Below are 26,864 nucleotides of genomic sequence, written 5' to 3'. Positions count from 1 at the left end.
GGAAAGTTGTGCTCACCACTAATTTTTCAAAACATTAAGCAGGGGTGCAATGAGGCTGTTACCATAAAATTCAAAGACAAATACAAAAGGTCCTCTGCACTCAACCCATTATCAATATATTATGGCTATTGAAACATTTTGCCCTTAAGCTACTAAAATGCCTTACCCTTCAAACAAAACAGGGATTGTTTGTCCATATATTGCAATATATTTAAATATATTAAATATGAATGATAACAGGCAGACTTTCATGTGATGGGCCACACAAGGGGGGTGGGGGTGTTGGGGCGCATCTGGCCATTTGGATAGCACTGCTAGAGACTGTAATACCCTCTATCTACTAAGCAGCGCAACCTGGCAGGTCGCAGCATCCAAAAGACGCGTGCTCATTCACGAAAAGGGAACGGGGCTAGGGGGCAGAAAAAGAGCAGAGTGCAAAATAAATAAAGAAATATATTACCAGCATTAAGTGTTTATCTTCATCAAACAGACACTTTATTACAAATGTTGCTTGAGAACTACACTACCATATGAAGCTATGCCCATAAATAACAAGGCAGAATTATTGTCAAAATAATTTTGTACGCCTCCCTATAAAAAATATGATGGACATACTGAACATCCTAGCTGGGTTTATACTAGCAGAAAAATGACTGTTCATATTAATCAGCCTTTCATTATGCTGGATTTTGCTACACTAGTGACCAGGAATTCGAGGGAATTTTCGAAGTAAAAAAATTAGAAATTCAAAGTAATTTTTTGGATACTTCGACCATCGAATAGGATACTACCACTTTGAATTTTGAATACTTTGAATATTCTACCATTTGATAAGGGAAGTACTGTCTCTTTAAAAAATAACTTCGACTTCAATAATTCGCCAAATTAAATCTGCCGAAATGCTGTTAGCCTATGGGGACCTTCTACAGCATTTTTCGAAGTTTTTTAAGTCGAAGTTAAAATCGTTTGATTGTACGATAAAATCATTCGATTCGAAGGATTTAATCGTTCGATTATACTTCGACTGCAGAATAGCCAAATTCAATGAAAAAAGTTCAAATTCGATATTTGAATTCGAAGTATTAAAATCCGATGGTTGAAGTATTTTTAGTAAGTATTTTTAGTAAGTCTACTAGAAAAATCATGTGAACATTAAATAAACCCAATAGGCTGGTTTTGTCTCCAACAAGGATTAATTATATGTTAGTTTGGATCAAGTACAAGGCACTGTTTATTATTACAGAGAAAGCTAAGCTATACCCTCATACTGTGAGGACGTGTTTGGAGTGTGCTGCAAGAGCGTGTGTTCTCCCAGGCCCTTGCGGGTCCTGGGGGAGTTAGTCCCGGTACCTATCCCTCATCCCTCCGTGACCCCCCCTTTGTTATACCCCCTAGTACACTTTATTTTCTCCTTTTTGTTAAGTTCCCCCCTCCTCACCCTTGCTTAAATGGGGCAGAGGAAGAAGGGAGATACAGCCCCCACAGGTGGACGAACCCGTCTGGGAAGCAGCAGAAGAGCCATGGAAGAAAAATCCCCAGTAACTGCAGATCGCACAAGAAGTGTAAAAAAACCAAACAAACAAAGTGGCAGATACTGGAGTATGATTCCTCTTCAATGTATGAAGCCGATGTGAGCATTGGAAGCCATCAGGACCCAGAAGTGAATGCAGGAGCTGCGGCGTGACTGCTGAGCTGACCGATCCAGAGCAGCGTGTGTTCTCGGCAACCAGAGGAAGGGAACTCCAACAAGAGTTCAGCACAGCAGAGGAACTGGAGGAATCAGATGCCCAATCAGCAAGTTCTAAATCAAGAGTCGAATGCAAGATCTGTACTGTACCAGATTAGAGAAGGGCCGCTGTAAGGAACCAGCAGGCCTAGGACAAAGATTTCATTGGTGGGACCCCACTTCCACAATTTGTCACAAAAGGCAGGCAGTGAAGAAATGGCCGGTGCTTACTGATACGGTGCCCAGGTGTGCCACCTGAACCAACAGCCATGAGAGAAAATAAATGACAAGATGTTGCCACAAGAAAACCAGCAGAGAAACCCTCCATCCTGAAGGATGCAACTATCATTGCCACCAAGTACCACAAGATGTCTACACTGCAAACCAAGACTTTGAGACAACTTTCAGACCATCCAGGGGCGATCCGCCAATGAGGCGATCTGAGGCGCCCGGCTAGGTTTCCAGGGGTGGCAAAAGGCCGCTCCTGGTGCCTTGAAGAGCCAAATTTCTGGTTTTTAAACCGGAAATTCGGCTTTACTAGGGCAAGAGAGCGCAATTACGCTCTACGCACTAGTGTTGCTGCCACCCCCCTGGAAATGTAATCGGGCTGGGGGGCTGCATTACTGGAGCCGCCTCAGGCGGCAATGTGAACAGGAACGGCGCTGAGACCATCATTTGTTCATCATTTCAATTTATGAATTATAATATAAGGGAAAAATAAATTTGTCAAAAAGTAAGTGAAGATTCTGTGTCTGTATTAGGAATACTAGATGGAGTTAGAAAGTGCCCATACACTGTGCAGATGTGTGTGTATATATGTGTGTGTGTATGTGTATATATATATATATATATATATATATATATATATATATATATATATATATATATATATATATATATATATATATATATATATATATATATATATATATATATATATATATATATATATATATATATATATATATAAAGTCTTGTGAAGGTGCACTCTCAATACAACCGCCTAGGTGCTGGTCAGAAACAATTATAAATAAATTATCAAAAAATAACAGCACTCCAAGGACTTCATAAGAAAAAATCAAACCATTTATTTCAACGTTTCGGCTCCATCACTCGGGCTGTCTTCAGGAACCGAACCATGAAACATCGTATTTACCATATTAAGTAATCATACTACGTTTCAAAAATGTTTGTATCAAAAAAGTCGGAACCAAGTTTGTTAACAGAAGACAAACATATCACTGTGTATAGTTATTTAAACAATTTAATACAACGATAGAGGCATTTTAAGTACACTGCGTATGAAGTCATAGGAGTATGCGGTATACACCTAAACATCCATCAGGGAAATACCCGCTTTTAGGGTTGTTAGTAGGGTGGTGGTTATTAGAGAAGGACCGGGTAGTGAGAGGCTAGTCTTAAATGGTATAAACTGTACCTTTGTCGAGATGTAAGCTTTAAAGTGCATATCATAGCGATATGGAGTCTGCCATGTTTAGAAGTCGGTTTGAACATCCTGGTGTTGCGATGCCTGTGTAATTACTCTGTGTGGCCAGTAGATGGTGCATCTAATGCTCAGTTAGTGCTCTAGTCCGTTGTTGAAGGACCAGTAACATCAAAAAAATGTTTTAAAAAAATTCGTTAGAATACATTGAAATATAAAGACTAACACAAATTAAACTTTTTAATTGCAAAGCCTTTATTAAAAAATAACTTACTGAAACTCTATTTCCGTTCTTCTTGAGAAAAGGTGACAGGGCGACCATCCATTCTGCAGCAGTTGATTTCTCCTCCCTGGCTATCTCTCCTCGCCGCTGTGCTCTGCCAGCAAGATGGGGCAGCACTTCTAAGCGATGCACATGTCTCCGCACTTCCCAGCATTGCTCCTCCGTCTTACCCAGGCATGTTTTTTTCTTCCCGAACCCCCAGCCCCTGCACTGAGCTGCCCCGTCTCTCTCCTCCTGTGCTGCCCGATTTTTACAAGGAGATTGAAGTGAGCTGCTGCACCCAGTACTGTAACTCTGTTCTGAAGATTGTAGTTGCACACACAGAGCAAGACATTGCCGGGCAATACACACAGAGCCAGACAGTGCCGGGCAATACACACAGTGCCAGACAGCGCCGTGCAATACGCACAGAGCCAGACAGCGCCGGGCAATACATTAGCATAGCACTGGGAATAAGCACTTATCGGGTTCTCCATGCAAGTCCGCATAACTCTCGCTAAGCGCAGGCTCTTGTAAGCATTTACTCCACTGAATCGGTGTCGGTGTTTCTATTGGCGCATTGAGGTCCCTGCGCTGGGAGAGTTATGCGAACTTGTACGGAGAACCCGATTGATCTTGGGCCACAGGAGAAAGGAATCAAAGGTAACAGCAGGAAGGTAGAGCTTGTAGGTGCTGCGGGGGTAAGTGCTAATTCCCAGTGCTATGCTAAGGTATGGCCCGGCGCTTTCTGGCTCTGTGTGTATTGCCCAGCGCTGTCTGGCTCTGTGTGTGCAACAACAATCTTCAGAACAGATTTACAGTCCGCACTTCAATCTCCTCGTAAAAAGCGATGAGCCTGGAGAGGATTTTGCAGGCGGCCCGACGTGGAGACGCTGAGAAGCTGCAATGCGCAGGGACAGATCGAAGGATCCCATGGCCGCCTCTGCAGTCCATCATGCTGTCTCCTTTACTTGGTGGATGAGGCGCAACTGGTGGGCATCAGCAGGGCCAGAAACTAGGCCACCCCGGCTCACGAAGCTGAGGCCACCGGCAACTTGTCGTGCTTGCAATGGCCCGTGTATTGCCCGGCGCTGTCTGTGTTGGTCTTTATTTTTCAATGTATACTATCACATTTTTTTTAAAAAAATGTTGATGTTACTGGTCCTTTAAGCGACTAGACACAGCAACCCATATGGAGGTATATATGCAGTATAGGACTGGCCCACCGGAAAACCAGGAAAACTCATGGTGGGCCCAGGTGTCAGTGGGCCCCTTGGCTTCTAACCATTTGGCCCATTTCATGGTCATTCTCTATTCTCTATAAAAGAGGCTTAATAATGGAAGAATAGAGTATAGTAAGTAGACATAAAAGACTAGGAGAATAAAGAGGTTAAGTGAGGAGAGGATGAATAATAGTTTGGAAAGTGGGCCCATGTTCTAAGGTTTTCTGGTGGGCCCCTGGTATCCCAGTCCGACACTGGATATATGTGAAAAAATTAGTTGGTAGCAATATAGGTTAACAGTTATTCGTTGCATTACTGTTGTCCGACTGCATGTGCATCCTCTTATGGAGAGCTGGTAAGTATTTACCCTGAGCTGCATATAATTATGGAAACTTAATCAGGTGTAGGAGTCATATTCTCTTCTGATCCAGCACAATGGATGCTGAGCATATGGTCTTTGTACTACAATCAAATTCACAGCACATGTGGATACTCCTGAACTCCCTTTTCTGGACATTCTGCTAATGAAACAGGGCACTCAGCTTACCACCACCATTTACCGTAAGGAGACTGACAGAAACACTTTATTACATCATACGTCTTGCCACCCGCCACATCTACTTAAAAGTATTCCATATTCCCAGATGATCTGGATTGTAAGGAACAACACGGACCTGAGCAGACTTCATCAACAACTAGACAAACATGGTTCGGTTCCAAGAATGTGGTCACCCCCAACACAAACTTCTTAATTGCCGTCTGCGAGCTACATGTTTTACACAAAATGAGTTACTGACCCTATTAAATACCAACACAACGACAAGTAATGTGGACTCCCTCACCACATACTCACCTAGTACCAGATCCTTCACTAGAGCTATCCATAACTATTGGTTGATTGTACAGAAGGATAAGACACTACCACCTTCCTTCAAGCTACCTCCACTTGTGGCCTATAAACAAGGACGACCAACTCGTAATCACAGATCCTGCACAATGTTATCAACCCCCTACACCAGGCATGTCCAAAGTTCGGCACGTGGGCCAATTGCGGCCCGTTTTTAAATTTACACCAGCCCTCAGCCTCAGTCATGAAATTAATAATAATGTGGCCTGCCAGCATAGTGCGATCAGGAATTGTGTATCTGTAATATTTGGGCACATTAGTGAAATGATCTGCCACTTGGTCTATACTGCTGCCTGTGAGCTGAAGGTGTTAGAAATAGACACGTACTGGCACGTAGTGACGCACCGCTCTACAGATACAGATACTAAAGATGGATGCATCACTACGTGCCAGTACGTGTCTATTGTAAACACCTTCAGCACACAGGCAGCAGTATAGATGATCATTTCACTAATCATGTACCCAAATATTACTGCTATGCGATTCCTTGTTTAAATGAGGCGTGGAGAATAAGTCCAAACAGACTCCACTTCTCCACTTCCTAAGAGCAGTGTACGCATCCATCTCCAGGAGTGAATGGTCCTGATCGCAAGCTAGCTACCTCGGAATGGATGTCAGGCTGAATGGTCACCCCCCACACATTTTCACCTCAGCAAATCTGGTCCTTGTTGCAAAAGGTTTGGAAACCCCTGCCCTACACCCTGGATGCTACCGATGCACAGACTGCACAACCTGCAGACAACTACTCACTGGTTCCACCTTTCCACACTCACATTCAGGTACACCAAGATATGTTCTACAATAGTAACGCAACGAATAACTGTTAACCTATTATGCTGCCAATTTATTTTTTCACATATATCCCTCCATCTCCACCATCTACTGGCCACACAGAGTAATTACACAGGCATCGCAGCTCCAGAATGTTCAGACCGACTTCTAAACACGGCAGACTCCATATCGCTATGATATGCACTTTAAAGCTTACATCTCGACAAAGGTACAGTTTATACCATTTAAGACTAGTCTCTCACTACCCGGTTCTTCTCTAATAACCGCCACCCTACTAACAACCCTAAAAGCGGGTATTTCCCTGATGGATGTTTAGGTGTATACCGCATGCTCCTACGTCACGGCTTCATAAGCAGTGTACTTAAAATACCTCTATGTATTTAATTGTTTAAATAACCATACACAGTGATATGTTTGTCTTCTGTTAACAACTTTGTTCTGACTTTTTTATACAAACATTTTTGAAACATTGTACAGGTATGGGACCTGTTATCCAGAATGTTCGGGACCTGGGGTTTTCCGGATAAAGGAACTTTCCATAGTTTGGGACTTCATGCCTTCTACTGGAAATTCATTTAAACATTAAATGAACCCAATAGGCTAGTTTTGCTTCCAATAAGGATTAATTATATCTTAGTTGGGATCAAGTACAAGCTACTGTTTTATTATTACAGAGAAAAAGGAAATCATTTTTAAAAATTTGGATTATTTGGATAAAATGGAGTCTATAAGAGGCAGCCATTCCGTAATTTGAGCTTTCTGGATATCGGGTTTTCGAATAAGGGATCCTATGCCTGTAGTACGATTACTTAATATGCTAAATACGATATCTTTGTTACAACATTTCTTTATTCATTGCTAACTAATAGCTACATCTATGATTATTTCCTTCTGATTATTCTTTATCTATTATTATTATTGTTTGTTTTTGTTTTCAACATGTATTGTATAAAAAAAAATTGTCAGTTAGGTGCAGTGACATCACTTAATTCCCTTTCCCACCACAGGGGCTTTAAATGGTTGCAGCATTTTGTTTAAGCACTTTGGTAAAGGCTAGTGTACTATCTGAAACGTTACTTATTTTTTTGCCAAATAAAACCTTTATTTCCATTTGTAAGACCTGTGAGTGCGAGCCTTTGATGTGCTTATATATATATTTGTTAGTAGTTTGTTAGTCAGTCTGTCAGTGTATAGTGCATGTGCATATGAGGAAGCATATGTGGCATATGTAGGAGGAGCTGAAGCTACAGCTTCTCTTCCATTCCAACTGTTCCTGTTATCTGGGCTGTTGGGCCAAACAAATGCAGCAATACAAATATCTTAAAGAATTATTATATAAGTGCACTAAAAGTAGTGTTTCTAAATAAATTGTTATTGTAAGTCAGGTTGATCATCCGCAGAGATCTACCTATGGCTCAAGGTAGATTTAAGTTCAAATTCCAAAGTAGTTTTTTCAGTACAGGGCACAGCCACCTCAAATGTAGTTGGTCATACTACTAGGATTTATAAACAAACAGAAGAAAAGAGGGGTACGCTCAGGGCCGGATTTACATAAAGGGCACCCCTAGGCCCACTGCCATTCGTCGCCCCTGTCCCCACCCCTTTATTCATGCAAATTTTCATCATCTGCACTGGATAAATGGGGAAATTTAAAAAATGATTGTATCTACTGCTCATCCCCAGTGTTTTTGAACAAATGTGGGTGTGGTTGGGCAGCATGCCGCCCCCCTAAAATCCTGCCGCCCTAGACCCGGGCCTAGGTGGCCTTTCCACAAATCCGGGCCTGGGTACGCTCCTATACAGTAAAATCAGTGATATTTTATTCAATAAAAGTAATGCACTTACAAGCTTAGATGTACATTAAACTCATCAAGGGAGTGGCTTAATGTGTTTCTTTGTATGTCCAGCCTCCTCAGGTGCATATGAAAATAAAAATTACTTTTGTGTGCACTTTGATATTTCCCTGAGGAAGTCAGACATTCAATGAAACATGTTGGGCCACAACTCAATGTGCTTCTTAGTTTGTAAGTGTAGTACTCTATATATGTATATGGCCCCTCGTATGGGTTTTCTTATCAGTCAGATACCATTCAGGGTCAGCCGATATATGGCTAACTGCCATATACCAAAACCTGATTGTTGCTACAAGTTCCTATTCCAGAGTATATTTTTTACCCATCTCTAAGTTAAAGGGAGTTTATGGGGAAATGTGGCCAGACACAGCATGTGGACAGAAGCTCTTCAGTAAAGCCCCCACAGATAAACTCTAATACCAATCTCTGGGGGGGGGGGGGGGAGAACAGTAAACATCAAGCTACACAGCTTGTGAAGAACCCCAGGATATTGGGCAACGGCAAAAAGCAAACTAAAACAGCACTCTGTACAACTCACCACATTCTTTGGATCGCAGGCCTGAAAGGACACATTGGAAAATATCCATATTGCGCCAGCAAGTCCTCTTCAGCAGCTTCATCCCCAGTACATTATGAATCTGATAAAGACAACAGGACAGCTAAGAATGCCATCAATAAAGCCAGAAAAAAAGATAAAAGCCTGTAATACACTTATAAGACAACCCCACAGATGACTACTGAAATGTTTGTTTTTTTTAAATGAACACATTCCAAGGTAAAAAATGGACATGAGAAAACAAGACTATAGGACTGCTCTGTCAATGTGAAACTGAAAAAAACAAGGATTGTTTTTATCCCTCTAAAACAGTGTGAAACTTTTTGAAATGCACAAGACACTATGACTGCTTTGCCAATTACTTGTGAACCTTTTTGAAACACATTTCATTTTTTTTTTTCATTTCATTCATTATGTAGCAGGTGCAGGTGCGGACTAACCTGCTGAACCCTTATAATACATGAGTGATAACCAGAGTTCCCTGTATAACTCAGCCTGCAGCCTTGTGCCTTTATATGGTCACAGAACCCTTCAGTGAATTCTAATATCCTTATCATTTATAGTAGGGGGCACATTATCCCTTATAATACATGAGTGATAACCAGAGTTCCCTGTATAACTCAGCCTGCAGCTTTGTGCCTTTATATGGTCACAGAACCACTCAGTGACTTCTAATATCCTTATCATTTATAGTAGGGGGCACATTATCCCTTATAATACATGAGTGATAACCAGAGTTCCCTGTATAACTCAGCCCGCAGCTTTGTGCCTTTATATGGTCACAGAACTCCTCAGTGAATTCTAATACCCTTATCATTTATAGTAGGGGGTACATTATCCCTTATAATACATGAGTGATAACAACAGTTCCCTGTATAACTCAGCCTGCAGCTTTGTGCCTTTATATGGTCACAGAACCCCTCAGTGACTTCTAATATCCTTATCATTTATAGTAGGGGGCACATTATCCCTTATAATACATGAGTGATAACCAGAGTTCCCTGTATAACTCAGCCTGCAGCTTTGTGCCTTTATATGGTCACAGAACTCCTCAGTGAATTCTAATACCCTTATCATTTATAGTAGGGGGTACATTATCCCTTATAATACATGAGTGATAACAACAGTTCCCTGTATAACTCAGCCTGCAGCTTTGTGCCTTTATATGGTCACAGAACCCCTCAGTGACTTCTAATATCCTTATCATTTATAGTAGGGGGCACATTATCCCTTATAATACATGAGTGATACTCAGAGTTCCCTGTATAACTCAGCCTGCAGCCTTGTGCCTTTATATGGTCACAGAACCCCTCAGTGACTTCTAATATCCTTATAATTTACAGTAGGAAGTACATTAGCCCTTATACATGAGTGATACTCAGAGTTCCCTGTATAACTCAGCATGCAGCCTTGTGCCTTTATATCAGGGGTGCCCAGACTTTGATACACTGGGATCTACTCTTGACACCTGGCCCCCATAAGAAGATCTACCTTGGTAACGTGCGGCGATTTTTTTGACCACGCCCATTTTTTGACCACACCTCCTAATTACCATATTAAGTTTACAAAATTTGGCTGGTTATGAAAGTTTAAACACACTCCCTTTCCCTCCATGTTTGCTGCTCATCCCTCTCTTCCCCTCAGTGCTTGTTGCTGTCAGCCCCCCTTCTGTGTCACTGCTTGTTACTGTCAGCCCTCCTTCCGTGTCCCTGCTTGTTGCTCAGCTCAGCCCTCCATCTGTGTCCCTGGTTGTTGCAGTCAGCCCCCCTTCTGTGTCACTGCTTGTTGCTGTCAGCCCCCCTTCTGTGTCCCTGTTTGTTGCTGTCAGCCCTCCTTCTGTGTCACTGCTTGTTGCTGTCAGCCCTCCTTCTGTGTCCCTGCTTGTTGCTGTCAGCCCTCCTTCTGTGTCACTGCTTGTTGCTGTCAGCCCCCCTTCTGTGTCACTGCTTGTTACTGTCAGCCCTCCTTCCGTGTCCCTGCTTGTTGCTCAGCTCAGCCCTCCATCTGTGTCCCTGGTTGTTGCTGTCAGCCCCCCTTCTGTGTCATTGCTTGTTGCTGTCAGCCCCCTTTCTGTGTCCCTGTTTGTTGCTGTCAGCCCTCCTTCTGTGTCACTGCTTGTTGCTGTCAGCTCCCCTTCTGTGTCCATGTTTGTTGCTGTCAGCCCCTCTTCTGTGTCCGTGTTAGTTGCATAGCCCTACCTTCTGTGTCTGACGTGCTTGCTGCTCAATATCTCACCCTCCCTTCCTTCCATGTCCATGCTTGACTCTGCTCTCCGCCCCCGCCTTCTCCTCTGATCTCAGCCAGCCCCGCATTCCCTTCTCCTATGCTCACTGCCTGCCCGTTCTCTGCCTGCCTGCTCTCCATTCTCCTCTCTCAGCCAGCCCTTGCTGCTCAGAGGAGAAAGGGAATGTTCCACCAAAGACTGTGAGTGGGGCTGTCCGGAGCGGGTTCTGCAGCTCTCACCCGCGTCGGTAAAATAAAGATGGCGGCTGGACTGCAGCATTATGCTATCGCGAGACTTCGGACGTCACAACCAGGAAGTACGGTGGAAACGTCGGGCAGGTCACGGTCTACCAGGAAAATGATGGGGATCAACTGGTAGACCGCAATCGACGTCCTGGGCACCCCTGCATATGGTCACAGAACCCCTCAGTGACTTTTAATATCCTTATCATTTACAGTAAGGGGTACATTAACCCTTATAATACATGGGTGATACTCAGAGTTCCCTGTATAACTCGGCCTGCAGCCTTGCACCTTTACATGGTTATGGGACTCCTCAGTTACTTTTAATACCCTTATTAGGCTTGGGTGAATTTGGCCCATTTCGTTTCACCAAAAATTTGCCTCCGGCGCAATGTTGGCGACACACCATTAAAGTCTATGGGCGACATTTTTTTTTGGCGTGCGACGCCATACGAGTCTATGGGTGTCATTTCCATGGCAAAACAATGAGAAAAAATTCACCCATCCCTAACCCTTATATTTTAAAATAGGGTGTGTTTTATACCCTTTTTACATTGTATTCGTTTATATTTCACATATGTTTGAAGGGAAACATTGTAGGGCCCCCTCAAAAAGATCCTCAAAGCTGCCCAGCGTGACCTAAACCCCCGATGGTGCACTGCGTATGCAAAATGCAAATATTGTGGTGCAAAGGAGTCGTAAAGCCAGTGCCAACATGGGCAGATTTTAATGAAGATTTGCTGATGGGAATTAAGAGTTAAGTGTCAATAATTTGGGCTGGTAAATGCATTATCTGGTGTGTGGCTAATATTTTGTCAAATATTTTTCAAAATGAAGTGCTTTTCTATTGGCTGCAAAGCTGACATGTGCTGCATTATTGTACAGGGAAAGATATAGGGAGTAATGAAATCTACATTACTAAGAGGCTAAATGAGCCGCTATGCCATTATGAAGTTTAGACCTTTAACTGGATCTGTTTCTATTATTTTGGTAAGTGCAAATGTAATTGGTGTAGTTTTTCACCCTCGTTATCTGAGGTGCTGCCCCCTAAAGGTGCAAAAATGACAAATGATGCAACAATATTAGAGAAATATAAATATTTATTTCAATAACAATTACAAAGGGTTTCTGTAACAAGATGTAGAATATGTAGCAAAGTTGATAATTTGTGATGCTGTGACGCTATGAGTTAAAGCCTACGAACTTCACTTCTTTCTAAATACTCTTAACACATCTTGATAAGTTCCAGCTTTTCTCTCTCTTCAATGTGGAACTAAAATTCTGCATGAAATTCAAGCGCCATGAACTTTTCTGCATGGTTTTCACTTCTGAGAGTTGTTTTTGTGACTCATTTAGGGGTTTGGCAGTCAATAGCCCCATTTTTCTCTATGTCCTTTGTGGCATCACCCAGTGGGAATGAGGAGCCATCTCCTAAGCTGCTGAAGATTGGGATGAACCAATATCTCTTTTTATTGCCAAACACTTGTCTCCAGTTCTTTCTGTAGCCCAAATCATAGGGATTATACTCACAATGTAAGCCTTCATTAAACTCTAAAAGAGTTTCATTCGTTAAAACCAGTGAGTAATGGTCATAAATATACCGATAACAAAAGATTATACAGGACAATGTACTCATGCAGAACAGCGCAATGGCTGAGCCTTTGGAATCCATGTTTGGCAGTTGATCAGTCCAGAACAGTATGGAGCAATAAAGGGACACTGCACTAGTGAATATAAGCAATAGGGGTACATAGAGCAGGAACAGGAGGAAGAACTTGTAGTTGGAAAATCCCACGCAGTTGTTTAGAAATACGCAATGATGATCCAGTTTCAGTATACAGATGTCACACACTGTACAATGATGGCACCTGTCTGGCTTTATGAATTGGCATTTTCTACAGTACTTAATTGGTGTTTTTGAATCTACATTATAATATAAAGGCAAATTTTTGGCCGCACGGCTGAGGATTTGCTCCTGCACTTCTGGCCTCTCCTCACTCAGATACAGCTGCTTGTCAGACTCCGATAGGCGGAATGTTTCAGGAGGGACGGCAGGAGGCGTTATAACAACCCGAAGATAACTCCACATGCACAGGAGGAACAAAATGTGGAAAATCACCAGGAAGGTTGCCTTTAGCTCTTGTGATGGAACAGTAAATATGCACAGCTCCACCACAAATATGTAATAGCAGGTAGCAAGGAGCCCAATGATTAGTGTAATCATTACCCTGCTGATCCTCCTCCTACATGAATACATATCTTCTTTGTCCGTTTTTTCTTCTTCTATATCAATCTTAAAATTTTCCTCTTGTTTTTCCATGATAATATTCTTCAAGTAACAATAAATTCAGTTATAAATAAATGATAAATAAATAAGTTGTAAATAAATGATAAATAATAATAAATAAATAAGTTATAAATAAATGATAAATAATAATAAATAAGTTATAAATAAATGAATAATAATAAATAAATAAGTTATAAATAAATGATAAATAATAATAAATAAATAAGTTATAAATAAATGATAAATAATAATAAATAAATAAGTTATAAATAAATGATAAATAATCAATAAATAAATAAGTTATAAGTAAATTCAGTTATGAAAAAGAAAGGAAAGATCCAAATAGCGACAGAGTTGAAGATAGCTTCTTACTCCACCGCTACCAATCTGTGTAATGACCTTCACGTGTTTTTCTCACAGGTGTTTCTCTCTTGTGTATGACATCACAATGAGAGTAACCGTAGCAACCATTGTTTGGCTTTTCTGTGTATGACATCACAAAGAGCATAACCATGGCAACCAGACATTATCTCTCTTGTGTATAGCATCACAATGAGTGTAACCATAGCAACCATTGTCACACCTGTGTAAACATTAGCCTTCTAAAAGAGTGTATTCAAATAGACCTACTATCTCAGGGTGGTAAATTGCTGTGCGTTACAGTGGCTGACTTGGGTATTACATTTATAGATTCTTTCAATTTCCTACCCATGAGACTTAGTAAATTACCTGCAGCATTAGGTGTATGGACAGAGTGGAAGTAAAGGCTTCTTTCCACATTATTTTAACACGGGTGAAAATCAGGGCTATATAGGTGCCATGCCAGCCATAGAATTTTATGGGGCTGATTATATGACGCCTGATGAGAAGGCTGAATTCATTACATGGTACAAGCAAAACCACAGCTGTAAATTCCATTTTCAATTGCAACTTAAAAAATACTGCATTCAGAATTCTAAAATTCTGAAGGAGGCTTGTGCCTGCTATAGAGAAAACATTATAAACACGACAGATAAAACAGTCACTAAATATAACTCGAATGATGAGCCGGAGGTAATTACGTACACAATCGACCCTTTTGAGTACACCACCTTAGCCTCTGTGTGTATGGCAATGTACAGCTTAAAGTTTTTACCCAAAAACTGTATTGCAGTCTTAATCCCTGACAATTACAATAAGAAACATAAACGTTTCTCAACACCGGCAATACAGTGGTCAATGTACATTGCGTACAAAGAGGGGATCTCTATACAACATGCCTGGCCGGTTATGCTTTTGTTAATGGCAAACATATAGCCTTTGAATTTCAAGGTTGCTTTTACCATGGATGCCGTGTTTGTTATTGTGAAGATGACTTTAATCGGGTAACTGGCACTTATTTCAGTCAACTGAACCAAAAAACACAAAATCAAGATGAATTTTTATAAAAACAAAAGGCTTTGAGGTCCGTGAACTCTGGGAACACGAATGGCATGCTATGTTGGAATCTGACAAGGACCTACAGCAAAGGCTACAGTTTCCCCAACCTTTGTCACCCTGTGATGCCCTCTATGGTGGCCGCACAAATGCTATAAAGCTCTACCATAAAGTGGCCCCGGTGAACACATTCACTATTACGATTTCACCAGTCTGTATCCCTATGTGAATAAAACAAAAATATAGCCAATTATATTTGAAAATTTTGAGTCTTTTGATTCTTACTTCGGCATCGCTAAAGTAAAAATATATCCCCCTAAAGACTTGTTTATTCCTGTCCTGCCTGTAATTTCTGGAACATTAAAGTGAATTTGTCGCCTTCCATGTGAAACGTAGTTGTGCCATGATAATCATAACTCCTGGCAATGGTATGTCTGTACCTCAGCAAACAAGAAATGCAATTGGCCCTTAGCTGCCACATTCCTAAGAATTTGTTGTGACAATATACTGGTTACTTTCTCACTGATCATATTACTTTCCCTGCCAGCCGTTTTGTCCTAGATGCAAACATCTACTGCCAAGCAGTTTTTAGATATTTTGCACTCTTTCACTTTAAGGGCCTTTCCTGGGGTGGTCTTTTAGTTTACCCAGGAAAACAATATATTGTTTTTTTCAGGACAACCTGAACTTTCAAAATATGCAAGAATTTTGGTGTAATTCTACTTCTGTAAAAAAATATAGGCTTCTAAGTGTCTAATAAAATGAAAAAAAAATCATGTTTCACAAAGAACAATCACATATCAGAAATATCATTTATTTTATTTAACGAGAACACAGCCGATTTGGAAAGGTCTATGTCTCCTGAACACGGCAATACCAAATATGTATAGTTTTATGGAGATTTCTCACTTGTATAGCTCAAAATCTACAAGCAGTACACTACCAAATTTCCAAAGCACCGCTCCCTAAACGGCATACTTCTGATTTCAAGGCCAAACATTCCACTAACAGTAGGTTTACCCTAGAAAACTACCCATTATTAGAAAGAACAGATTCTGGTGAATCAAAAATGGGTAAATATATGTTTGCACTCCAAACTACCAAGTTGCAATTGTTTCCTAAAGTTATAATGTTTTATAGAAATTGGTGAATTTTTTGAAAAATGACCTTCAAAGCTCTACAGCATCATATCTCCCACACATCATTAGGTATCAATGTAAAACCCCCAGAATATGAAAGCCTGGGGTCCACTGAACAGTTTGATGCCCAATATGAATAGGTTTACCTAAGCATGTGGTATATAGGGGCCCTAAAATGTAGACGCCTCATTTGAGCTATCAGTTCTGTAATTCCAGATATTGGGGGGGGGGGGCGGCAAAGTTAGAAAAAAGTACGTTCACCCCAGAAAACCATATATTTTCGAAAAGTACCCATTCCCCCGAATCCAAATTGGGTATGCATGTCTTTCTACTCCAAAGCACTAAGCCGCAAACCCTTCCTAAATTTGGCAATTTTGGTGCCATTTTCTGAAATCACCTAAAAATTTCCAGCCTGCAGCATCGTATTACCCACATACTGTTAGGTATCAAGATAAATCACCCCAAATATGAAAGCTTAGGGTAATCTGAACAGTTTGATGCACAATATGTATAGGTGTACCCAAGCACGTGGCATATATGGGCCCCAAAAGGAAGAGCCCCATATGGTCTGTCATTTCAGATACTGCAAAATCAACACGATTACATCGTTTTGAGGGGGGCAAAGTTAGAGAATGTCGCCCCAGAACACCATATATTTTCGGAAAGTACACATTGCTACAAATCTAAATTGGGTATGCATGTCTTTGTACTCCAAAGCACCAAGCTGCAAACCATTCCTAAATTTGGTGATTTTGGTGACATTTCCAAAAAATCACCTCAAAATGTCTACCCTGCAGCATCGTATTACCCACATACTTTAAGGTATCAAGAGAAATCACCCCAAATATGAAAGCCTAGGGTCCTCTGAACAGTTTGATGCCCAATATGTATTGGTGTACACAAGCATGTGGCATATAGGGGCCCCAAAACAAAGACCCCCATATGGTCAGTCATTTCAGATACTGCAAAATCAACACATTTACATCGTTTTGAGGGGGGCAAATGTAGAGAAAAGTAAGTTCACCCCAGAAAACCATATATTTTCATAAAGTACACATTCCCACAAATCTAAATTGGGTATGCATGTCTTTCTAGTCCAAAGTGCCAAGCCGCAAACCATTCCTAAATTTGGTGATTTTGGTGACATTTCCAAAAATCACCTCAGAATTTCTACCCTGCAGCATCGTATTACCCACATACTTTTAGGTATTGAGAGAAATTACCCCAAATATGAAAGCCTAGGGTCCTCTGAACAGTTTGATGCCCAATATGTATAGGTGTACCCAAACACGTGGCATATAGGGGCCCCAAAAGGAAGACACCCATATGGTCTGTCATTTCAGGTACTGCAAAATCAACACATATACATAGTTTTGGGGGGGGGGGGCAAAAGTAGAAAAAAGTACATTCACCCCAGAAAACCATATATTTTCGGAAAGTACACATTCCCGCAAATCCAAATTGGGTATGCATGTCTTTCTACTCCAAAGCACCAAGCTGCAAGCCTTTCCTAAATTTGGCGATAAAAGCAACAGTTTTTACATTTCTGAAAATGGCCTAAAAATATTGCAATTGGCCGCATTTATCTCACCTAATTTCTTACATACAATTGTAAAACACCATAAATACTTATGCCAAGGGTCTACTGAAGAGTTTGATGCCCAATATGCATTGATATACCAAGGCAGCTGGCATGTGCGGACCTCAAATGAAAATAGTGCATATGATTTTTCTCCGCTGCTGATTCGTCTTCTGTGAACATAGACCCTTGACTTCATATTATGTGTCTCAAGACCCTCCTAACAGCAAAGACCCCCCAAAACCATATATTTTTGGAAAGTACACATTCTGATGAATCCAACAAAGATAAAGAAGTCTTTCTACACCAAACTGGAAAGCTTTTCTAAACGTAGAGGTTTTTACAACATTTCTGAAAATCGCCTAAAATTGTTACAGTTTGCCGCATTTATCGCACACAATGTTTTACGTATAAAGAAAAATCACCCTAAATATGGACGTCAGAGGTCTACTGAATAGTTTGATGCCCTATATGCATAGATTTACCAAAGTATGTGGTGTGTACGGACCCCCAAATGAAAAACATGCAAATGAATTTTCCCGCTAGCCAACTAAGCTGCAGAAAATAGAGCCCCAACTGTGCGTTATGTGCCGTAAGACCCCCAAACTGTACAAAGACCCCCAGAAAACTATATATTTTTGGAAAGCATATATTCTGGCAAATCAAACTAAGTAAAATAAATCCTTCTATACCAAAGCACCAAACAGCAAAACTATACTAAAGATGCATAAGAAACAATAATACATGGATAAAATTGCAATAAAACCACAAAAATAGCGTAAATCAATGAAATAACAAAATAATTGATCCAACAGCGTAATTAGTGGCCGAAATCGATTATCCAATAGTCATGCTGTCAAAATAACATGTTTTTAGGCAAAACAAACGGTACAATGAATAAGTAAAAAAAAAAAACACCTGTTTGTGAGTTTTTGTGTATACATATTTCTGCACTAATAAAAGTTGTCTGAGTGTGCAAATACATGTAAATAAGTGTAAATAAGTGTACAAAAGGGACCAAGTGTGCTAAAATAAAAAATACCACTCTTTACTAAAATGTTTGTGTAAGTGTATAAATGTACTGTAAGTATGTGTAAGTGCAGGTAAGTGTGTAAAAAAACGTGCACTTACCGTTTTTGTAGCAGGAGGATCACTGGAAACAAAGGAGGCAGCCAGGACATTGTTTCTGCTGAGTCACTGCAGAGCAGGAAGTGTGTGGGCAGATGTGCGACAGAGAGCAGCAGCGCTTTTGCAGCAGCGTTTGCCACTTTGAAGTCGGATCTGCGACAATCGTGTCGCAGATCCGACTTGACAGCCCCCCAGCCTCGTTGCCCAGGGGGCTCTGAATGCTCGAGGGGAACCATAGTTTTGGGCAAAGCTAAAGTTTCCTGCATGGCCTCCAGATCTTTACTGGTAATAGAGATGGGAACTGTATGAGGTGCAGCAGTTTAGGTAGGGTGATGTTTAATACCTCTTGTCATTCTTAATAGGCCGAAATGTTGACAACATTAATAAATACTTATAATTATGGGCAATTACTGGAGGATCTTTTTATCCTATTCCAGGGGGAGGATAGTTATTGAAGAGACAGAAGAGATTTAAGGGGTGAGTGATTCCCACCTCTAGATATTTAAGATGGGACAACTGCTATATGTAGTCAGTTTCATTGAATCAGTTCAACCACACATAGAGGGGTAAGTTGATGTTTAATACCTTTGATCTGTCATCAGCATCCCTTTTTTATCGCCTATTCTCTTTTCAGTATTCCTGTTTTACCACACTTTCCCTTCTGCTCTTCAAACACTATTTACTGACACAAGGTATTCTGCACAAAAAAGATATCCCCAGTTTCCAATAAAGTTTGGAGTATTACAGCCAATATTAATATTACAATAAATAGGCACACAAACCTGTTTCCCACCTTACTGTTATGGTGCTTACCGGGTTGATGGTGGCGCTGATACTGTAGCTCTGGGGCTGAAGACCAGGGATGAAGCGAAACGCAAGGGAGCAGAAGAGAAGTGTTCCTAGGTTGGCGGTCCCAGAAGAAATTTAGACCTGTGGGCTGTAACGTGCAGCTGAGCCAAGATGAGTGGATCCAGGGAAAGAGTGTAGAATCTCAGGAGGGATAGAGATGGAGAGCCTGTCCTTTACGTACGACAGCTGTGTCTCGGTTGACAGTAGGCACCAAAGCTTGTTCTTGTATAGACTGGAAACCATAGAGTGGCAACATTACTGAGAGTGGAACAATTCACCCTTATAAAGTAGAGAATAAAATATTTGCTTGAATTATTCCTGCTGATCAGAGAACATGTTTCTGATTGGGGGTATGTTTGTAATGAGCCCAAGTAAATCTAAACTAGAAAAAGTAAATATAGCAGCATTTAGTGGGTTTCAGTGTTTGGGGCTACTGTGTATGATTTTGAATAAACTTAGAAGTCTTTCCTTATTTGTCTGTAGTTTAGGATTGTAATTAAGGAAACACTTTATTACACACAGACCATGATTGTGCTGCATGGGCCCTTTATCTAGTGTGTTACAAGCAAATGTATAAAGCCACAAATATGTTGTAATTAAGTCCCAATTGCAGTTATTTCGCTGCACCCAAAGTCTCGTGCTACTGTGAGGTTTATCACCTGGGCACCTTATTTGTGGCTTCTTTAGCTTTTGGTATTAAAGCAACAGTTTGCCACCAGCAAGGTTGTACAAATTCTTATTTGTGTTTTTTCCCTCTATAAATATTCCCTTTCTTTGACTCCTATTGGCATTCAGGCATTGGCAAGACTCTGAGCACTGGCTTCTGCCATCTCTGTCACTGCAAGTTCAGAGATAGTGCTGACTTTCAATTCATTAATATTATGTACAAGGTCACTATGTGCATGGGTTATTCTTCCAGCTAAGCCTCAATTATCAGTCAGTTAATATGGGGAGAACCATAACAGCAGCTGAGCAAAGTGTCTGTGTTGAGCTGGCTTGCAGTATGACCTGATGATGTTATAAGGCAAAAACATTCTGATCATCCTGATTCGGCTTAATACATTGGTGGCGAAATTGGGCAAAAAATTCACCAAATGAGCAGTTCTTGCCACGCATGCTTACCTTTTGTCCACTCAGTTTTTTTTTCCCCTTAGGTGTGACATTAGGCAACTACATATGAATTATGGCTTTAACTGTATGCTGGGTATCTCTACTTACCAGGGGCCATTGTGAGCTTTTTTGCGGGCTGGACAATGAATCCGACACAGATTGGTTCATGCTTTTCAGTCATTTTAAGACAGAAGGTAATGCCCATCAATGCATTTCATTTATTCAGCAAACACTGGCCAGTTCTAATTATTCATTCTCTGTCTTATAAGTTGCCTTGTGTGTTGCTAATTTAAGTTTATGTAATGCAGACATGGAAATTCAGTTAAAATCAACTGTTTTCTAATCTACCCACAAATCTATCCTTAGGGCTGCTTTCATAAAAGACATCCTATGTAAGGACTACATGTGTTTTTGTGATCTATGTTGGGCAAAATATTGTAAGTTAACATGAGGTAAGTTAACGTGAGTAACAGCTATGTGTAATCTCTTGCAACTGTAACTTCTCTTTTTGTTGTCCCAACAGCAAATTGCACAGTTCTACCACCAGTCCCTGTACAGGTAAAATAATGACATGTTCTCTTCACATTTAAATGCAGAACTGTGTGCTATAAACAACTTAAAATGCAAAATGACTCTTTAAGCTGAATCTGAGTTATGTAGAATTACATTTTCTTTTCATTGAGTACCTGGATTTAGGTTTAGTTCCTGTGTGTTTTCTCTAAGTAGTGGGATAAGAGTGACTGTACTTGCTGTAAAGGTTTTGCACCAGAGTGTCTCACCTGGTGCACAGAGAGGTGCTTCTGTTGCTTGAAAGCTTGTCTACACTGGTCACAAATTTGGTTTCTCTCCTCTGTAAATAAAAGTGAATGTATTCTCATCTTCCAACATTGCTGCAGCACTGGAGGAATCAATGGTATCCTGCTTGGATTTCACCAGAGACACTATTTCTGCTTACCTGTGTGAATGAGCTTGACATGCCTCTGTAGGTACTGGTCTATCATAAATACTTTGTTGCAGCCAGGGTGTGGACATGGTCGCTCCCGCACCTCCTCATGATGTTCCTTAATGTGTTTCTGTGGGGTAGAATGGGGGAATAAAACAAGAGTTTGTAATCATTTCATTTGGTGCTTAAGCTGGGAGGTATTTGAAGGAAAGTTTCTGTTGTTTCAGTGAAATGGTCATTTGCAAGTACATTTGACACACAGGCTAACAGACTTAACATTTTCCATTGGTATGACAAATGGTTTCCCCCTTTTACCTTCATATCGTCAGAACCTCTGTATACAGCTGTGCAGCCTTGGTAAGGACACTTGTAGGCAGTTCCTCCCTGCAATTGGATGAAAGAAAAACCTTGTTAACATATCAAGCACAAATATTCAAGTGTCCCTGCCTGGAGTAGAGAATCCAAAGACAGTTCCAGATTTATCAAACAGAGCTATACAGCCCTCACCTTTCACTCTTAATTTTCTTCACACAGTAACAAAAAGCGTATATAGTCTTTATATCAATAAAATACTCCCCCAACTCACACAATTTTTCTCTCTCTCAGGTTTGATAAATAAAAGTAATTCTAGTGATGCATTGATATTTCATATGCTCATTAAGTTGATGGTTGGCAAATAAGGTCAGATATAGAGCTATTTTATTGTCTGGTATGGAGCTTATGCAGGTATTCTACCATAATAATGATCTAATGCCTCTTTATTTACATGAATTATGACAGAACACAAGCAAGTGGAAACCACTAAAATTACCTCTTGTCTATGCATGGTTCAACGGAGACTTCCGAGGAAGGCTGCTGTCTGGTTTCTTCTTCGTCCTGGCTCTGAAAATCTCTGTATGAAAGAAAGCAACACTTGGCAAACTCCTCAGCGAAAAAAGCTCTGCCCTTACTATGATTCCACATGCAGCTCAGTGAGTCGCTTGACTGTCATGGTGCATTCTGACAAGAACAGTCAGACGTGTGGGCATGCTCTCACCCATCTGAGAGGTCACTCCACTTTTAAAAAGAGGTCATTGAAGGCAAGAGTAGAGTTCCTTCAGTGTTCACCTGAAGACCTCTTCACCCTCTTCAGTATAGGTGGGAAGGAGCAGCCTCCTCCATTTCTGTGGGTCCAACTCACCAGGCTATGTAGACATTCAGGAGTTGAGGTGATTAAATCTGTGAATGCAAGCAAAAGTAAACACAACTCTGGGTGTAACTGTGGGTAATGTGCTACGCTAGCTCTGGGTTTACTTGGTTTTGTGACAATAAAAAGCCCTGTAGACAGACTGGTTTCTCTTTTTTTAAAAAAAACTTGATAACCACAGATCTCCAACTTGGGAATAGCACTGGCATGCAAATGAAAGCATTCCCTGCAGCTTCATGATCTTACAGACTATATTCCAGCTTTGCGCAATGTGTTTAATGTTCAAATTGTTAAGCGCAAAGTTGATTTATCAGAATGTATAAAATTCCAGTTCAGTACAAATCACTGGTTATCTCTAATGAAACATACTGCAGAGTGCTAGCAAGAGTATCCATATGCAGTTTAATTTTGGCACGGATAAACCCAGTTTTATAAAGGATAAGACGGAATTCAACAAATTTAACATTTTAACGTATGTGTTCAGGCCACAAAGTACAATATGACTGTTTGCAAGGGATCTGACCCGACCCATACATAATTTCAGGCAAGAGTCACCACTTGACAATACAATGACCCATGTATATGCCATTTCCTATACAATATGTTGCAATGCATGGCAAGGTTTCCAACTTTTAAGCTTTCTAAGTTATTTAATCGAATAATAAAATATAAAATGTAAATAAAAGTCTCACTGAAGATAATCATATTCACCCAACTTTTCTGCTGTGGTGTGAGCCCTTTTAAGACACTGCTCTGCCAGTTTCAGCATCTTTTGGGAATCTAAACTCAGTAGGCCACTGCCAGCTGTCAGATAAAAAAAATCATGTTTTATGCAGTTCAACAGATTTATCAGGCTTTCCTTCCCTAAAGTGATCACATTTATGGGTAGTGCAGCATGGCAGTTCCTACGATGTACATATTATGACATCCTCTTGCAGTTACATTGTCTCTACGTCATACTAAATGTTCATTTAAACAACCCATTAAAAGAACACATGGGACTATTGCAGGAGTATGTGCCAATATTTAAGTTTAAATGTCCTACACTACACTGGAGATCAGTATGTTCAGATAACCTCTCTGAATGGGAGATCAGTAAGTTCAGTTGCCCTCTTTGGATGGCAGTCAATAAGCTCAGATGCCTTTTCTGCATAGGTGTTCAGATCTCCTGTCCTGCACTGAAGTGAATATGATCAGATGTCATCTTTGCGTTGGAAGAAGAGAGATCATTCAGGAGCATTGTGAAGTTCTCTTCTACAGGAGTCAGACACAGTAACATGAACTGCAGACTGTTCATTTAGAAATTTAAAGAAACCGTATACACCAATTTTAACATTGATTCAAGGAATAGAGTTGATTCTGAACATAATTTTTGCCTGTTGGTTTAATAACAGAAGATCTATGTTTTTCTGTTTCTTCAGTAAATTGAAGCTACTCCATGTTTAGTCCTTGCAAGGCAGATAATTCGATTTCCAGATAATGCCAATACATCATGGCCTTTTGTTAACAAAACAGTCACACAAGGGTTATGGGAGGGGTTCATACAGGTAATAGAATTATCTGAGGCTTTAAAGCAGAACTAAAGCCTAAAAATGACATATTTCATATAATGACCTTATTGCATCAGCCTAAAGTTTCAGCTGCTCAATAGCAGCAATGATCCAGAACTTCAAACTTGTCACAGGGGGTCACCAACTTGGAAAGTGTCTGTGACACTCACATGCTCAGTGGGCTCTGAGCAGCTGTTGAGAAGCTAAGCTTAGGGGTCGTCACAAATTATCAAGCAGAAAATGAGGTTGACCTGTAATATAAGCTGATGCTACAGAGCTGATTATTAAATTATCATGCTAGTTGCACTGGTTTCTGTGCTGCCATGTAGTAATTATCTGTATTAATTACTAATCAGCCTTATATTGTGACATTTCTATTCTATGTGTACTGTATATTGTGAGCCAGTCCCTAAGCTCAGTAAGTGAATCAGCAGAAAAGAAGATGGCGAGCTACTGAGACATCTTTGGAGACACAGATCTTCCCTGCGAAAGGGCTGTGGTTGCCTTGGGCTGGTGCAAAAGCTCAAAACATAATTTGTAATATTTCTACCTTACTTCTTTACTTAAAGGAGAATTCAACCTGTAATAAAAAAACCCTCCACCCTACCCTGGGTAGACCCCCTCCCTCTTCCCCCAGCCTAACTGCCCCCCCCGGGCAAATGCCCCTAATTTTTTACTCACCCCTCTGTGCAGATTCTGGCCTCGGAGTTCACGGCAGCCATCTTCTTTCTTTTTCTGAAGTTTTTCGCAAGTTTTCGTTACTTTCGGCACATGCGCAGTTGTTCGGGATCGGAAATTTACTCCAACTGCACATGCGCCCAATATGCCGTCAAGATGCGAAGATTACTAGAGAAGAAGAAGATGGCTGCCGTGAACTCTGAGGCCACAATCTGCACGGAGGGGTGAGTAAAAAATTAGGGGCATATAATTGACACTCCTTATGTATTCCACATAGGCTCCCTAAGCAGCAAAAGGAAAAAAACGAATAAACCACGTATAACTTTGATGATCACAACTTCAAAAATAATGGGAGAAAGTATATTTTGAAGATGAGGATATCACTGCAAAAAACATTGTAAAGCAAGGAAGCAAGTGCAAAAAATATACGAGTTGCTTGAAAGACAGACAAGATGCTTAAACGTACATCACTTTTTGTGATGCAGTTTTCACATTAATTAACATACACAAAAGGTATAGAAAAAAATCTTTTGCAGGTATGGGGCTGTTATCCAGAATGCTTGGGACCTGGGGTTTTCTGGATAATGGATTTTTCCGTAATTTGGATCTTCATACCATACATCACTAGAAAATCATATAAACATTAAATAAACCCAATAGAGCTTGTTTTGTTCCCAGTAAGGATTAATTGTATCCAAGTATAAGGTACTGTTTTATTACAGATAAAATCAGTCATTTTAAAAAATTTGGATTATTGGATCAAATGGAGTCTATGAAAGATGGCCTTACCATTATTCGCAGCTTTCCGGACAACGGGTTTCTGGATAATGAATCCCATACCTGTACTGCAATTAAGAAGATATATTTTTCTTTTTTGACAAGAAAATGGGTTGCCCAGGTACAGAAAATGTGGGGTAGTAGAAAAATCCAAATGACTTTACTGGTTGCTATGGTTTAATGCTGCCTACACTTCAGTTACAGAAAATTTAATTTTTCTATTTCAAAAAGTTAACATTAGCTCAACCCACCCATCACTGTCAAGCCACTATTTTTATTTGGCTTTCAAGTAAACCAGTGTCTCTTGAATGTCCAGATGTGCAAAATATTAAATTGAGACCACTGCCACCATAATTTTAATTGTAGTATTTAACCAAAATACATATACATACATTTATAACTGGTTGGCTAGGCCACTTTTTTAGGCTTCATTTAATCTCAGCTACAGTTGTGCTTCAAAATTTGTGAACCCTTCAATATATCAATATTTTTACATGAATGTGACCTAAACCATCATCTGATTTTTAAACAAGTTCTAAAAGTAGATGAAGAAACACTAGCTAAACAAATAAAACAAAAACTATTATATTTGGTCATGTATTTAACAAAAAGAAAAGATCCAATGACATATCTGTGACCAACGCTATCCAATGGTTGGCATAGTGTATATTAAGAGAAATCGCCCTATGGAAATCCATAGGAAGAATTGCCTTGATTTCTGGAAAAAGTACAAGTACACCTATCACAGAAAAACAGCTTCACCCATCAGAGGAGTGGGCTAACAGAGCTCACAATCCAGATCCATAAGAGCATCAGGTATTATTCTTACTGGACAGAGAAATGTCAACTAAACGCTTGTTATTAGGGTTCCCAATTGTGAGGCCTGGAGTAGTGACAGGTAACGCTCAGCATGAAGGCAAGTTAAAGTGAGGCTACGATTCACCTGGAATCTGTGGCGGTGAATAATTATTTCATATTCTAGATGTTGTTAAA

The 26,864-nt window shown here is 40.3% G+C and overlaps 2 protein-coding genes across 19 annotated transcripts in view; both read right to left on the bottom strand.

Annotated features, from left to right (window-relative positions):
- Positions 1–26,864, bottom strand: part of LOC121402808 (palmitoyltransferase ZDHHC20-A-like) — a 157,647-nt gene that overhangs the window by 73,194 nt on the left and 57,589 nt on the right. For 2 of the 15 annotated variants that reach the window (XM_041589490.1, XM_041589486.1), the window contains exons 2-5: positions 22,861–22,898; positions 22,492–22,572; positions 21,996–22,064; positions 21,693–21,810 (exon numbers count right to left, since the gene is read on the bottom strand). In XM_041589490.1, the coding sequence (XP_041445424.1) occupies positions 21,693–21,810; positions 21,996–22,064; positions 22,492–22,506 (202 nt within the window). In that variant the 5' untranslated portion in view covers positions 22,507–22,572; positions 22,861–22,898. The other 13 variants (XM_041589483.1, XM_041589482.1, XM_041589489.1 and 10 more) reach the window with 13 other exon arrangements.
- LOC121402812 (zinc finger protein 567-like) overlaps positions 1–26,864 on the bottom strand; it is an 88,778-nt gene that overhangs the window by 10,132 nt on the left and 51,782 nt on the right. The window lies entirely within an intron of this gene.

This window comes from Xenopus laevis, chromosome 4L (assembly GCF_017654675.1).
Source record: "Xenopus laevis strain J_2021 chromosome 4L, Xenopus_laevis_v10.1, whole genome shotgun sequence".
Taxonomy (NCBI): domain Eukaryota; kingdom Metazoa; phylum Chordata; class Amphibia; order Anura; family Pipidae; genus Xenopus; species Xenopus laevis.
The sequence above is the reverse complement of the archived record's forward strand: the minus strand, read 5'-3'. Positions and strand labels throughout refer to the sequence as shown.